The sequence below is a fragment of the Chionomys nivalis genome, chromosome 10, assembly GCF_950005125.1.
Source record: "Chionomys nivalis chromosome 10, mChiNiv1.1, whole genome shotgun sequence".
Taxonomy (NCBI): domain Eukaryota; kingdom Metazoa; phylum Chordata; class Mammalia; order Rodentia; family Cricetidae; genus Chionomys; species Chionomys nivalis.
Genome location: NC_080095.1, coordinates 54176882 through 54193255, shown reverse-complemented (window position 1 = coordinate 54193255; position 16374 = coordinate 54176882). Strand labels below are relative to the sequence as shown.

Genomic DNA, 16374 nt, shown 5'->3' with positions numbered 1-16374 from the left:
AACAAAACAAAAAACAAACAGAAGAAAATAAACAAAAATCCCCCCAAACAGAAGAGACCCTTTAAAAACCTTACTAAATAATTCATGATGCTTTCTGTCAATAATATAAGTAAAAGCTATGCACTGACAACTCTAAGACAAATCCTCATAAAAGTTGTTCACATAATCAAGCTATTAATTAGAAAACAACTTACCTGCCTGTATTTGCACCATCCACAAATGGATTCCAATGGTACATAAAATTTGGGTCTGATGGTAGTCCCTGTGCAGGTTACAGTTTAAAATGTTACTTTCACAGACACTAATATTGACCAAGTTAATATCAACCATTTGATTTACTAATTACATATCAGCTATCTAATCTGGTTCAAGAAAATCCTAGGGTTGTGGCTGCTTGTTATCCTGGCATCCAATCTGTTTATACATCTCCACAATTCGTTCTGTCATGTGAACTATTTAGATCAATGACTCATTATCATTTGATGAAAAAAGAACTTCCCCACATCTACTAAATATAGTTTTCAATCTGAAAGGCAAAAACAAAAAGAAACAACCCACAAAAAACAGAATTATTTGCATAAGTACTCCATCAGCCAGGACAAGTAAATAGCCCATTAAATATGCACGGAGAAGGCTGGTGCATACAGAAACTGGCAGCAAGAAGAATGCGTGACACGGCGCTTCCCCTCTCTACCCGAAGACAGGGCTCCTCCGTGTAGCCCCGGCTGTCCTGAAACTAATGCTGTAGACAGGCTGGCCTCCAACTCAGAGACCTTTCTGCCTCTGCCTCCTGAGTGCTGGGATTAAAGGCGTGTGCCACCACCGCCTGGTCTAGAAAATGCATTTTTATTGACTAAAAAACAGTAGACCCAGCACTCGGGAGGCAGAGACAGGCGGATCTCTGTGAGTTCGAGACCAGCCTGGTCTACAAGAGCTAGTTCCAGGACAGGCTCCAAAAACCACAGAGAAACCCTGTCTCAAAAAAAAACCAAAAAAAAAAAAAAAAAAACAGTAGATATTAAGGAACCTTCTAGGCCAATTCTAACAACATCTTTTTATTTATTCCTTTATATACAGGGTTAACTATGTAGTTAATCTCAAAATGGTGTCACTTCTGTTGTGATGATATACGCCAGTCACCCTGGCACTAGGCTGCTGCAGCAGGAGGGCTGTAGCAACTCAAGGCAGCCTGAGTTACACAGTGAGACCCTCTCACAAACAAACAGGCAAAATAAGCTGTAGTAGCAAACATAATGGGACCAACAACAGTGTTCCACTAACAACCACGTGCCCAACCCCAGATACGATACCTTACACAGAAAAGCAGTGCAAACCTGTGCTCACTTCAAACCTAACAAGTCAGGAAAAGGCGAAATCTGAGTCCACGCCAGTGTTTAATAATCCACATACATCCTTCAAAAGACTGGGAGTGCTGGATTCCCTGCAGCACCATCAAAATTCCTAATTTGAACCCTTCACACTTTAGTGTGAGAACTAGTGTAGAGTTAATATGTATAAAAAGTGGTTTATTATATATATATACTTAATTCCTTAAAACATCTCACTTGAAGTTTTCTCAAATTTTAAACTGAAAATGTTTTAAAATCGCAGTTACCATTTCGTCCCGGGCTTCTGTTTCTTTCCTCAGAGGTGGTTCAAATTGTAACTTGTCAACTGCAAATACAGAACAGATGAGTAAATATAGATGCACAGAGCCATCATCTAGAACAGGTGTGTAAATGTGGATGCACACGGCCATCATCTAGAACAGATGTGTAAATATAGATGCACACAGCCATCATCTAGAATAGGTGTGTAAATATAGATGCACACGGCCATCATCTAGAACAAATGTGTAAATATAGATGCACACAGCTATCATCTAGAACAGGTGTGTAAATATGGATGCACACTGCCATCATCTAGAATAGATATGTAAATACGGATGCACACAGCCATCATCTAGAACAGGTGTGTAAATATGGATGCACACAGATATCATCTAGAACAGGTGTGTAAATATGGATGCACACTGCCATCATCTAGAACAGGTGTGCAAATATGGATGCACACTGCCATCATCTAGAACAGGTGTGTAAATATGGATGCACACTGCCATCATCTAGAAAGGTGTGTAAATATGGATGCACATGGCTATCATCTAGAACATGTGTAAATATGGATGCACACAGCCATCATCTTAAGTGGTTAATTTCAGAAAGGAAATGGGAACGAACGCTGCTGAGAGGGAGGAAGAGCAGAGGCACAGGAGAGAAATCTACTTCTTCTCTAAAACAGCTTCATATTCACCCAGAAAAAGTAGCAATCTGGGACTTCCCCTAGCTTCTATGCTTAATTCTTGGCTGAAATCAGGGAATTTAAAAAGTACTTTTGTGTAAACAAAATGTTAACAAGCTATTGGAAGTAGATGACAAAGGCAAAGACTGTTTCCATGGTGCAGACGGTGGTGCGTTAAGTTCAGCAGTAGCTTCACGGCAGAGAAAATCTCGCCGTGCTATGCACAGATTGTCTAAGGAGAACAAGTGAGATAACAGGACGGTGTTTATCATCTACGGCCAGGCTCTGCCATGCTTTTCATTCGATCTCATCAGGCTACTTTCACAATTATTCCAAGTATTCAAAGAGCAATTTCTTTTAGATGAACTATTCTAGAATGGAGAAAAGTCACTTTATTACCTACTTACAGTCACTATACTTAAAAACTGAACGTGAATATAAACGCCCAAAAGGTTTTCAACATTTACACTCATACAAGATTTCTAAATACAAGCTTAATTGTTAAAAGGCTTTCAGGTAAGATGTAGTTGCATTTATCCCCCAAAATAAAACCTATAAAGACTAATACAAAGCACTAGCATAATTTGTTATATGGAGAAAAAAAAGATTAAAACATAACTTTTTTCTCCTCCTCCTTTCTTTTTAAAAATTTATTTTATTTTTTAAGATAGGGCCTGCCATATAGCCCGGGCTGGCCTGGAGCTCACTATGCACACTAGGGCTGGCTGCTCACTCCGGACCTTCCTCCTGCCTTAGACTCCGCAGTGCCGGGTAGGATTACAAGTGTGCACAACCACGTCTGGCTGAAAATTGTCAGCATGAGAAGAAGACATTCCATAAAATATGTTCTCTATTAAAATAGCATTCTAAATCAAAAGCCTCTATTCATTAATAATATTTAATATAACCTACACATTTTTTTGAAAGAAGGTTTCTGTGTATGAATGTTTTGCCTCCAGGTGTGTACGGTGTTCCCATGAGTGTCTGAACTGGAGTTACAGGCAGGTGTGCATATAACTGGAGACAGCTCTGCGAGCATAGGATTGCTGTGGGTCAGGACAGACATCTGAGCTCTGTCCAGGGGACCTAGAGAGCACACGCCAGCCTTCAAGAGTCAGCCTGGCTGCCAGGTAATCAAGTCTTCAAAGAGAGAGGACAAGATTTAGATGCTAAATATGGCCTTACATTGTTCAAGACCCAACAAAAACACTAGAGGTGAAGCTGGACACATGAACCACAGGCGGCTGAAGAAGAGAGACTCAGACCATCCGGGCAATCAGCAGACAGCAACTTTAAACGCTTACCACAACCATGCTTGAGACTTTCAAGAAGACAATCTCAGCACAGAAACAGAATTACATTTCTAAATATGCACATATATGTACATGTGTAATCTGAATATGACTAAAGTTTATATGTGGAAAATACTGTACCTAAAATAAAACTCACTTAATGGCTTAATAGCAGAATGGACACAAGAACAAAGTGCCTCTTGTGTGTAGATGTCTCAGAAGCAGAGGGGAGACACGGCGGACATTTCATAGAGACAGCAGCCAAAGGATTAAAACCATGGATTCATGGACCTACAAAATCTAACGAGCCCTGTCAGACAAGAAGAGAACTGAGTCCAATTGGCATAAAACTGTATACTAGGTGTGTCCTGGCCATGTGCCTGTGATGGATGTAGAAACTGGGGCTGGGGGCAGCATTTCCAGATGCACTGGATGCTCGGTGTTTCGGTCAATGAGGAAGTTTAACAGGCTTCCCCGTCATTCGGCAAAGGAAACAAAACACAACACTTTGGGCTGTGGAACTGATGACTCTGTAGGAGTCTCCTCAGCTTGTTTAAAACTTTCACTGACTTGCCCTTTTTTTAAAAGCAAGAGTTTCACCATGCAATCCTGGCTGGCTCCGAACACTTGTCACCCTCCTGTCTCAACCTTGTGAATTCTGAGACTATGTGCCACAGTGACCATGTGCCTATATCCTGGCCAGGGAGAGAGGAAGAAAAATCCTTCCTGGCACTCATCAGCCAGGGAGGACAAACACAAATCCAAATGCAAAGGCCGGGAGGGAGGTAATTTCTCCCAAGGCTATCCTGCGTGTGTCACGTTTCATGGGACAGGCACTCTCTCTGAGCTATGCTGCTTTCCCACTGAGACACCGCCCTTTAAACCAGGCTGCCAGGGACCTGCCTGTGTGAAATCATGTGCATTACAATGAATCATCGCGTTATGTCTGGAAGATCTAAGTCACTGACTCAAATCCAGGCCAGACAGAGCTTCAAATGCAGGCACTTCTAAAGGAGAGCTCAGCTATGGGAAGCTTCAGAGGCCACTCTCAGAACAGACCTGGCGCTCACCCTTTCCCATACATGTCTTCACTTTGAGTCACTGGTTTAACTTCCCCTGAACTCTGCCTACCCACATGCTTCTTCTTGATGGTTAGGATGCCACATCGTTTTTGTGGTGCATTTTATACCACTGCAAAGAATTAACAAATGTGACTTTGTTGGACTAATTTTTTTTTATCCCTGGTGAGTCTAACATTTGCTATGTTATGGTTTTGATGTGACATGCCCATGAAAATCTAGGTGCTAAGGCTGGTTGTTAGCTGATGGGCTTTGGGGAAGTGACTGGCTCATGAGAGCTGTGACCCTAAGATGGATTAATTCAATGATGGGTTCATCAACAGAAAGGCTACAGGGAGATGACAGAGAGTTAAAGGTGGGGCGTAGCTGAAGGGACTGGCTCCTTGGGGGCCACATATTGTCTCTGGCCAGCTCATCTTACTCCTCTGATGTCTCATTCCATGAGGTGAACAGCTCCTCCACGATGAACCTTGATTATACTGTTCTGCCTCACTATAGGTCCAGAAGCAAAAGGGCCAAGTGACCGCGGACTGGAACTCTAGAGACCATGAGCCAAAGCAACTCTTTCTTCCTTTGTTTACCTCAGATACTGTGCTAATCAACAGCCAGGTTCAAAAATTATTAATATCCACTAAAAATATATAGTAAGAATACATAGAATGATCATAATAGCCCAAAACAAAGTCAACAAAATAATGGGTGAGTTGTAATATAATATACTCATAAATGGAATATTCCACTACCATGTATTCCTACATGATGGTGAGAATGACTCTCACAGATACAGTTGAGTTAAAGAAAAGGGTCCACTGTGCCAACCCACTTGTCTAAAACTCAAGGTCAGTTAAAACGGAGCCTATGTGACGGAGCCTATGTGACGGGAATCAGAACATCAATTCTCTGGATGGAGGGGAGGGTGGGGGAGAAACCCTGTCTCGGAAAACAAAAAAAAAAAAAAACAAGAAAAAAGGAAAAGAAAAAAAGAATGTAACATAAAATGCAAAGGCTATAAAGAAAAGACAAATTAGATTACATTAAGAGAACATTTTATAGCTAAACATAGTAAATACTGCTTTGCCAAAGGAGGTTATCTTTGGTTATCTGGGGCCCTCAGAATTAATTTTTTTTGTTGTTGTTACAAGAAACAACAAGGCTCTGGCAAGATGACTCTGTAGGTACATAATAAATAATTAACTAATTTTAGAAAGACAACAGCAAGCTGGGCACTAGCACTAACAGAGACACCGAGTCTCTACTACTGGCTTATCTATGACAAGTCCTGCTGAGCAATGGACAAGGGAAGACATTCTTTTAAAGAGCTAGGAATACTTTTTAAGACAGGTGTGCTGGTTCAACCTAAAGTCTCAGGACCCTTGGCAACTGAGGAAGAAAAGTTACTGTGAATTTGAAGCTGGCCTGGGCAATACAGTCACCTCCCCAAAAATGAAATAAAATAAAATGCAAACAGCTATTTAATACTTCTCTGTAAAAATTCTAATTGGTTCAAATACTTAGTGAATTATCTCATTCACTATGGTTAAAATATATTTGTATTGCTAGTCATGTATCTCATTTTATTATGAACTACTTTAATTTCTTGAAACAACACAAATATAAGTCAGAAAACCCAAATCCAAAACTTGTTTTTTAAATACAGCTGAAGTGACAAAGGTGGCTGACATAAAATGTCTGACTGCTTATGATTAACTGACTAAATAAAAATATCAGAATTATGACTAACTGACTAAATAAAAATATCAGAATTCCGTTTTAAATATTTGTGAAGAGTCATCTTCATATTGACCTAAAATACTGAAAACGCACCAAACGCCCAATAACAGAAGACTATCTCCTATGGCATGAAACGGACATGACTCAGCCGGCAATGTAAGTGTGCAGCTGCAAAGCCAGCGCCAGCAAACACAGACCGCTTCTCTCGCATGTCAAAGTGTAACTTGAGCCACATGAAATATTCACGGCAAAGCAATAAGTCAGAGAAAAATGGGATGGCTGTAGGTTATGTAATATGTGCAATGCAAACTTTCTATTTTTTAATTCTTGTAAATTTCCTACAATTTATTTTTATAATTAAAAACTATTTAAAAACAATGAGCAATAGAAGTACAATAAAACTAGAATATATTTCTAATATATTCTGGAGTGTTAAAGTATGCAGGCCTCAATTAGACTAAGATAATATAATCCCTCAGAAAATATAAAGAAATCCAAATCAACCCTCCAAGACCACCAATGAAAAACACACAGCATACACATACAGTTGATTTCCGAAGCTGTCCGCTCAGCTCTGGAATTCCTGTTTGTAGATCTGATGGTGTGACGAATGACTGCATGGGGCTGTGAATATAAGCACAACACGTTAAAAATTCTAACAACAAATAAAAGGTTAAATTTTTCTTTTTTAAACGATTGCTTGCTGACAAATATGATTATCTACTAAAACATTTCTTCTAAGAAAAACAATAAAAGTACAACGAACACTCAGATGTCTTAAACGCTTGTTCGCTTATTCCATGTTTACACTGTGAAAACATGGAAGGGATTCAGTCAGACACAAACCTTGGTCTCGGGAGGGGGAGGGAATTGGGAGGTGGTGGCGGGAAGAAGGCAGAAATCTTTAATAAATAAATAAATTAATTAAAAAAAAGAAAAAAAAAACCTTGGTCTCAAAGAGTTTAGTCTCAGACAAAGGACATAGACATATACAAAATTAATCAATGGTCAGTGTCATTTAGTTAAAAAAAAATTTTCTGTTAAAACCTGGACAAGGGATCTCCACAGCTCTGCTGGGGCCTGAAGTCCAGCAGGCATTGGCTGTACAGTATGTGGAGACGCAGCAGACACAGACTATGACCACGTGATGTGGAGACGCAGCAGACACAGACTATGACCACGTGATGTGGAGACGCAGCAGACACAGACTATGACCAGGTGATGGGGAGACGCAGCAGACACAGACTATGACCACGTGATGGGGAGATGCAGCAGACACAGACTATGACCACGTGATGTGGAGACGCAGCAGACACAGACTATGACCACGTGATGTGGAGACGCAGCAGACACAGACTATGACCACGTGATGGGGAAATGCAGCACAGACTATGACCACGTGATGTGGAGACGCAGCAGACACAGACTATGACCACGTGATGGGGACATGCAGCAGACACAGACTATGACCACGTGATGTGAGAATGTAACACCTGCAGGAAGTGGAGCCTGGTAACAACTTGAGGGTGCTGATATCAGGAAAGATGAGGGAACTGTGTGGACACAAAACCCCAAATGTCAGATGATGGCTCTCAGTTTTTATTTTTGAGCAGAAAGAAGTGTGTGGAGATTTTACTGCAAGGGATTGGCAGCACCAGAGACAGCTTTAAGGGGAGAATGAATACATGTGCACCTGTAGAGATCCAGGACTTGTGAGAGTCAGTTTTCTCATTCACTATGTGAGTATCTGGAATCAAACTCAGCTCGTAGGTTATTAAGCTTTGTAGTAAGTACCTTTACCCAATCAGATAGCTTGCCAGCTCAAAGCTTTACTAATCTTAAGTCTGCAAATAATGATCTAAATACGTGTATGTGTAGGGAATCTGTGTATGGCTGGTTTATTTAATGCTTGCAATTCAAGACAATTTAACATCAAATAAAAATACAGAACTAGATTATAATATATGTGAAGCATTGAGAGAACAAACATTATCTTTTAAAGATTCTATAAGGATTACATTTGTTAAGCACTTCCAACAGAAACAATGGTGACACCAATGAGCAGCAAGTTCCCCATTCCTGATTTACATGTTGCACTACTATATATGGTAAACTCAAAATAATCCTACAATATTTTCAGAAAGCATGCACAATAATAGAATACTTACATGTAATTATATAAGAAACTACTGATAAAAAATAATGGAAAGAGTTTCTTTTCCTACTGAGGATTTCAACTTACTCCTTTAAAATTATCTGTATTTTCTTAATATACATAAGTAGAAAAGTTAAAAAATGACTGCGAGAATATCTGAAGAGTCTTTATGAAAAATTTGTGCACATGTGCCTAAACCTTTTCATTATGTTCTAAAGTAGCATTCTTAAAGTCATTATTTCCTAGGAAACAGATGCCATCTCTGTCTACTCTACAGGGGCTGAGATCTGGAGAGGAGGCCCCTCTGGATCTCCAGGCATGTGTGTAGGGGTTGGAGCAGAATAACCTCATCTAAACCTCAGCCAATCAAAGATCTCAGAATGAGAACAGGATGAGGAAAACCCTTAGCAGGTATAATTAAGTAAATGTATGTATAGTTCATACAGTTAATAATTTTTGTAGCTAAACCCATTTTAACTAAATTGAAGATGTAAATTAGAAAATAAATTCCCAACTGGGTGTGGTGGCTCACACCAGCAACCCCAGCACTTGGGAGGTCGACACAGGAGGAGGACTGCCGAGCACTCAAGGTTAGCTTGGTCTACACACTGAGCTCCAGGCCAACAGGGATTGCGTGATACCTTGCCCATAAAGACAAAAAAAAGGCAACTGAAATAACAGAACACACGCTAAAGCCATCAGAAATCCCAGGAAGTTCTGAAGCACCCACCTCGAAGTCGTCGTCGTCTCCTTCCGTGTAGTGCGCATGGTGGTCTGGGTTGTTCACCTTGTCCAACAGCTCAACTGCCAGGGCCCGAGACAGACCCGACTGCCCAACAAAGGTGTGCTGAGTGAGAGCCGAACAGACAAATGTCACAGATGTGCCTTCACCTCTACGGCTTATAAAAAGAATGCTATTTGTGATTCTTAAGTCAGTAACTTGTAAGACAAGGTAATCATGGCGCCTGCATGGAGTCAAGGAGAAGGCAGCAGCGGGGACATCAATCAGTGAGCCTATGACCATACATAACTCAAACACTTGTGCTAGGAGATTAGATGGGAACCATTTCTCTATGTCAAGTAGTTTAATCCATGTTGGGCTGTAAAATTTAGACAGCTAAGTGATGTGCTCATTTATATATACTGGTATGCAAACGAATACTGTGGGATGTTTCACAACAATAAAAAAGGCATGTTTCTTGTATATTTGCATGCATTCCGCTAAAGCTTCTTAGGTTGTTGTACTCATTCATTTCTCATACAAAGGTATTTTACATATACATGTAAAGCACATTATAAATTTGCATAATAAATTAAGAAAAGCAATCAATTTTAGATGATAGTATTTTGGAGAATTTTCTGAGGCTGAGGTCATCAAACTGTAGTCTCAGGGCAAAATCTGGTGCACTGCCTACTTTGGTAAATAAGGTCTTCCTGGTTAAGACTATACCATGTATGTACACTCTCTAGGTTACAATAGCAGAAGTGAAGAATTGTGACCAATCTGACGGAAACTGTACAGTCCACAAAGGTAGAAATACTTAGCATCTGATCCTTTATAGAAAGTTTGCTGATCCTTGCTCAACAGATTAACATTTTTACAACATATGCTTTCCTTTAGTGACCCATCTCGTTCCTACATGACTGAGTAACCCTCTGTGACCCAATGACTTACAGTCAGAAGCCTTTCAGCAGTTGGTCTTTTCTTAGGGTTCTTAGTTAGCGCTATTTTGACAAAATTATGGAATGTCGATGACCTTCAAATAAAGAGAGAGAGCATAAAAATATTTCACTAGTATGAGTTTTCTGCTATTACTATATAAAGCTAACAAAGGAACAGTTAGAAAGTGAGAAACAGCGTTTCCCCCCTCAGACCTTTTAATTCTATACAGGTTAAAAAACTAAACACAAAACACAGCATGTTCCTTGGACACAAGTGTAGACATTTTGCCTTTTAAGTAATATGCAGTTGAACAGCAAAAGTATTAGACAAGCTCCAAACATCGCACTACAGATCAGAAGTGGGCAGATGATGATTAGAACTTAATCATTCCAGGTGCTGTTAAAAGCCTATGTTCTTTTCTTATTGCCTAATTTATGGAGCATTAAAATATTTTTTCTATGCTAAAAGTTAGATTACATGGAGGGTAGAGAGACTATTATGAGACAATTTAAGTTCTAAAAGAATTTTTGAAATTCATAAGGAAAGGGCAAAGGAAAATGAATGATTTTAGCAACTGAAAGGATTTCCCTGCTATCTGCATTGATGAAGCAGGGAGAATCCTATTTTCATTGCTAATGACAAACAGGTTTCTTTCTGCCACTGTTAAGATTCCCCTAGGGGAGAATGGCTAAAGAACTAAGGAAGTTGCCATAGTAACCAGCAAAGACAACACACAGCACATCTCATCAAGAGCAATGCAATCACTGCTTTGCCCATGGCGGTTTGTGAGAGCCACTGGAGAACACAGTCTGAGGGACCGTAGGGGACCTCTAATGCCAGCCACATCTCTGGAATCTGAGCATGAATTTAATGCTGATACATACTATTTGCTGTTCTGGATTATTAAGGCATTCTTGTCACAAAGCCTTCCAGGTCAATGACTAGAGCACCAAGTACTAGAGGTCACCACAGGGTGACCTGCCTTTCACTCCTGCCATCACCTAGGATGCTCCTGACTACAACTGCACCCACACAGGTTATGATACATAACTCAGGTCAGAGTCTACTGGGGGAGGGGAGACTAGAGTCTGAAATCTCACAATACAGACTGTTTCATCAGAAAAATAAATGGACATGTACATTTGGAAGCTCACAGGCCTTCTAGGCATCCACATACCTATACAAGAACTATGAGTGTGATATTAGACATTTTTATTTGCTGGTTTATTTTATATGCTTATCAATTTCTATCACCAAAATTTTCGATTTTTACCATCTAATACTTATGAGCTATAATGATAGTTGTAAAAGAAAGAGGAGATGGAGATGAAAATAAGAAGTAGCTCCTTCGAGCATACGGAAGGAAGAACAAAACCAGAAGAATTAATTTTAAGCATCATCATAGTATCTGGGAAATTTTTCAAATACCACAGTCCAGGAAAGACAATATGTAATTAAAGGATATAAAAAATACAAGGCAATAAAAGTGAATTTTTTCTTCACATATTCATTTCAAACCCCTTCCCTTACCACACTGTCTTTACTCAGGACACCAGCACGTTAGAAAAGTCAGCAGGGATGACTGGGAAATAAACTCAGCTCCTCACGCATCCTCAGACACACAACCATGCAGCCCTGGGTAAGCTGCTACAGACGCACAGCAGTGCAGCCCTGGGTGAGCTCCTCACCCACTCTCACAGATGCGCAGCCATGCAGCCCTGCGTGAGTTTTATCCTCTATAACACAAGGGAACTGACTGCTAAATTCTCTAAGGCTCTGTAATCTTTAACTCACCATTTTGTTTTGTCCTTTAGTTTTGGAGGCTGAAAATTACTTTTTGACATTAAGAAGAGAGCCCTGAAATAAAAATTTCAGTTAAGGGCAATATTAAGATACTTTCATCATTGTACTTGACAGTCAGAATGAATACTGTTACAAATTTGTACAGGACGACCTCATGGGAGGGTACTGAGGACACTGCTCAGGACAGGGATGCTGCATACTTTGTTTTCTGATGACACTGGGGGTCATATCCTGGGTGTGGCACAAGCCACACCAGCACTTCTACTGAGCTGTGCCCACACTCCTTAGCTTGTCTGTATTTTAGATAGGTTATGGAATATTCCTACTAGCTTTAAAAGAGATCTTTAAATGTCAAACAAGCCCTTATTCATAAGACAAAGCCATAAAATGTCAAAGTTTCATTACCACAAATTATTGACATAACTAATATCACAATGTAGGCATATTTATATAATCTTCTTTAAGTTTGTAATACAGCAATGACAAGTTATTTTAGCATTAACTTATAGGTTTAAACAAAGGCTGGCATCTACAATTATTTTGGCAAATTATATCATTTCCTGATGCTTCCTTTATTTGGACAATAAATTCTCATACTGTCTATCCACAAGCTGCCTACAATTCTATGAATTCTATGAATTCACCTTCAATCTATTTTTCTATAAAGAGGACTTAAAGAATTTTTAAAATGTTATATTTCAGCCGGGCGGTGGTGGCGCACGCCTTTAATCCCAGCACTCGGGAGGCAGAGGCAGGCGGATCTCTGTGAGTTCGAGACCAGCCTGGTTTACAGAGCTAGTTCCAGGACAGGCTCCAAAACCACAGAGAAACCCTGTCTCGAAAAACCACAAAAAAAAAAAAAAAAAAAAAAGTGTTATATTTCAGCATTTGCTACAAAGAAATCCCAATCTTTTTACTGAACATAGCAAAGACATTCTCTTTATAAAAATGAAGTACTTTAATAAAAAACTGAAAGTGGGGAGAAAGCCATGTTCTTACTATTGAACATATTATATATGTATGTATATATATATCTTTTAAAAAGGCTTTTATCCAAATGCTTATATTATTAGGTAATATTATATTATTTTTGCTGTTTTCACTACTAACCAGGTTCAAACAAACAAACAGCTGGGCCAACTGCTAAATAACTTGCTTAATAGTGTACAAAGATACTTAGATTTATCAGCCCAGTTAATCACAAATGGATAACTCTTAGCATTTTTTCCCTTTAAGGTCTTTTTTTACTTTTACATGTACTTATTTCATGTGACAGGAGCGTGACTGAGAACAACTTGTGGGAGTTGGTTCCCTCTTTCCACTATGTGGGGCCTGGGCCAAACTCAGATTTCCCATGTATGATTTCCTAGTGTTACCACCTATGAAGCACAGACGGAGTTGTCTTCTAGACTGGCTCATGTCCAGTGTGTACAAAGCCATGCTGACAAAGATGAGTATCACTCTAGTCTATGGTGGATTTTCGTTCACTCTGTAGGCCTTAGTGTCCCATGTGGTTCTTTAGTAGCTGGTACTTGTTTGTAAACTATTTGTGGTTGCTTGAATAAAAATGACCCCATACGCTTGCATATTTGCACAGTTAACCCTTATCTGGAAAGGGCTAGGAACTGTGGCCTTAGGAGGAGGAGCGGAGCGGCCTTTGTCCCTGTCAGGCCCAGTAGCTCTGTCTGCTGCCTGTGGATCAAGATGTAAACTCTGATCGACTGCTCTGGCACCATACCTGCTGCCATGCCCCCCCCAAAACTGCAAGCCCCCCATTAAAAGCTTTCTTTTATAAGGGTTGCTTTGGTTATGGTGTCTCTTCACAGCAAAACAGTATCTGAGACACTAAGCTTGCACAGTCTTTGAATAGCTCCCAATGTAGTATATACTAATCTGTGGCTAATCATGTATTAGGAGGACATTTCCACCATTTTAGTGATGTTTTCGTTGTTTAAAGTTTAGCTCAATATATCCTTTCCTTCAATATAGATATATATAAATCTTTTCATGAGTGTTCATTTTCTTTTTCTAAAAGAGAATCCATCTTAAAGCATAAACAACTATTACACTAAGCCTAGATACTTCATTATTCCTTCAACAAAGTAAATGAAATTAAAGTAAGAGAATATAACAGCGTTTTCTATCATTTACTTATAAATTCATATAGGTCAAAAGAGAAACAAGATGAACTGATGGAGAAATTAAAATGAAGACTAAAAAAGACAACAATAACTGGTACCTCCTAGTTTGATTATTGGGGCAAATTGCATAATGAAAAAATTTTAAACAAGACAGACACCCACTCTACTGTTCTGTTGGTTTAGGAGAGAGAAAGAAAGAGGGTTTGCCTCTGCGTGTATGTGCAGAGTGTGTGCATGTGTGTTCACCCCTGAGCAGGTTATATGACATTACATCTGAGTCCCTTATAGTACTTTTACTATTGTGACACATTTGAAAACAAGCTTATAATGCAGAGGAATCAGTATTTTATCTCCATAAAGTGTTGTAACTAATGAGAACACCTCATTGGATGAAGATCAAACATAGGCGGCTGAAGCTCTCCAAGTTCAATGGCTGTTATCCCGACTGCCCAGATATCACAGAGTTGGTTGTAGCCGCCATTCTTTTCCACCGCTGCAACTTCTGGGGCCATCCTAGAGGGAATCAGTGAGCACAGCACTTTCACTTTTAGAAATGACACAGAACACACTACTTTTTGATATACTCACATGGTGTAGGAGGTCCTTCTTTCTATATGTTGTTTGTATTGGTTAATGAATAAAGAAACTGCCTTGGCCTAATAGGGCAGAACTTAGGTAGGCAGAGAAGACAGAACTGAATTTTGGGAGGAAGAAAGCAGAGTCAGGAGAAGCCATGGATCCTCCACCTGAGATGGACACTGGTTAAAATCTCTCCCAGTAAGTCACTACCACGTGGAGATATACAGATTAATAGAAATGGGTTAAATTAAGACGTAAGAATTAGCCAATAAGAAACTAGAGCTAACAGGCCAAGCAGTGTTTTTTTTTTTTTTTTTTTTTTTAAACTATAACCTTTATTTTCTTGCTTAGCCGTAAGATTTCAAGTTACATCACAATATAAAACACTATAATTTTTAAAAGCCCTAGTGCTTAAAAAAAATTCCAACAGTTTAAAGCCCAAGTTATCTTTTTTTTTTTTGTTAATTTTTTTTTTATTCTTTTTTACTTAAAATTTCCAACTGCTCCCCGTTTCCCATTTCCCTCCCCCTCCTCCCACATATTGCCCCCTCCCCCTGTTCCCCTCCCCCTATCCCCACTCCACTTCTCCTCCCCCTAGTCCACTCCCCCTCCCTCTCGATACTGAAGAGCAGTCCAAATTCCCTGCTCTACATGAAGACCAAGGTCCTCCCACTTCTATCTAGGTCCAGGAAGGTGAGCATCCAAACAGGCTCCGCTCCCACAAAGCCAGTTCATGTATTAGGATCGAAACCTAGTGCCATTGTCCTTGGCTTCTCATCAGCCTTCATTGTCCGCCTTGTTCAGAGAGTCCAGTTTCAACCCATGCTTATTCAGTCCCAGTCCAGCTGGCCTTGGAGAGCTCCCAATAGATCAGTTCCACTTAGTTAAGGGAGCCACCTAAGGGTTGGCAAGAGACTTGAACCTGGAATGGCTACCAGAAGCCCAGGGCAATGTCCCCAGTTAGCTCATTGGGGCACCTGAGGATAGGGAACCTGAAATGAACCTATCCTACAATCATACTGATGAATATCTTGCATATCGCCATAGAACCTTCATCTAGCGATGGATGGAGATAGAGACAGAGACCCACACTGGAGCACCGGACTGAGCTCCCAAGGTTATAATGAGGAGCAGAAGGAGAGAGAACATGAACAAGGAAGTCAGGACCATGAGGGGTGCACCCAACCACTGAGACAGGGGGGCCGATCTATTGGGAGCTCACCAAGGCCAGCTGGACTGCTACTGAAAAAAACATGGGATAAAACCAGACTCTCTTAATGTGGTGGACAATGAGAGCTGACGAGAGGCCAAGGAGAATGGCACAGGAACTTTCATCTGGCGATGGATCGAGAGAGAGACAGAGACCCAATTTGGATCAACCGTCTGAGCTCTTAAGGTCCAAATGAGGAGCAGAAGGAGGGAGAACATGAGCAAGGAAATCAGGACCACGAGGGGTGCACCCACCCACTGTGACAGTGGAACTGATCCAAGCAGTGTTTTAACAAATACAATTTCTGTGTGATTATTTCAATGTAAGCTAGTAGGGCGGCCGAGATGAACAAGCAGGACAGAAAGAGAGGGAAGAAGAACCTTACCATCCGGCTCCTCACCCCATTTCTAAAACTCATTATTT

The 16374-nt window shown here is 40.2% G+C and overlaps 1 protein-coding gene across 1 annotated transcript in view; it reads right to left on the bottom strand.

The window, feature by feature from the left end:
* The window catches only part of Map4k5 (mitogen-activated protein kinase kinase kinase kinase 5), an 89720-nt gene that overhangs the window by 29602 nt on the left and 43744 nt on the right, over nucleotides 1–16374 (bottom strand). The window contains exons 9-15 of the mRNA XM_057782219.1: nucleotides 14544–14675; nucleotides 12013–12075; nucleotides 10231–10312; nucleotides 9286–9402; nucleotides 6946–7024; nucleotides 1616–1674; nucleotides 195–262 (exon numbers count right to left, since the gene is read on the bottom strand). Of these exons, the coding sequence (XP_057638202.1) occupies nucleotides 195–262; nucleotides 1616–1674; nucleotides 6946–7024; nucleotides 9286–9402; nucleotides 10231–10312; nucleotides 12013–12075; nucleotides 14544–14675 (600 nt within the window). The remainder of the gene's footprint in view (nucleotides 1–194; nucleotides 263–1615; nucleotides 1675–6945; nucleotides 7025–9285; nucleotides 9403–10230; nucleotides 10313–12012; nucleotides 12076–14543; nucleotides 14676–16374) is intronic.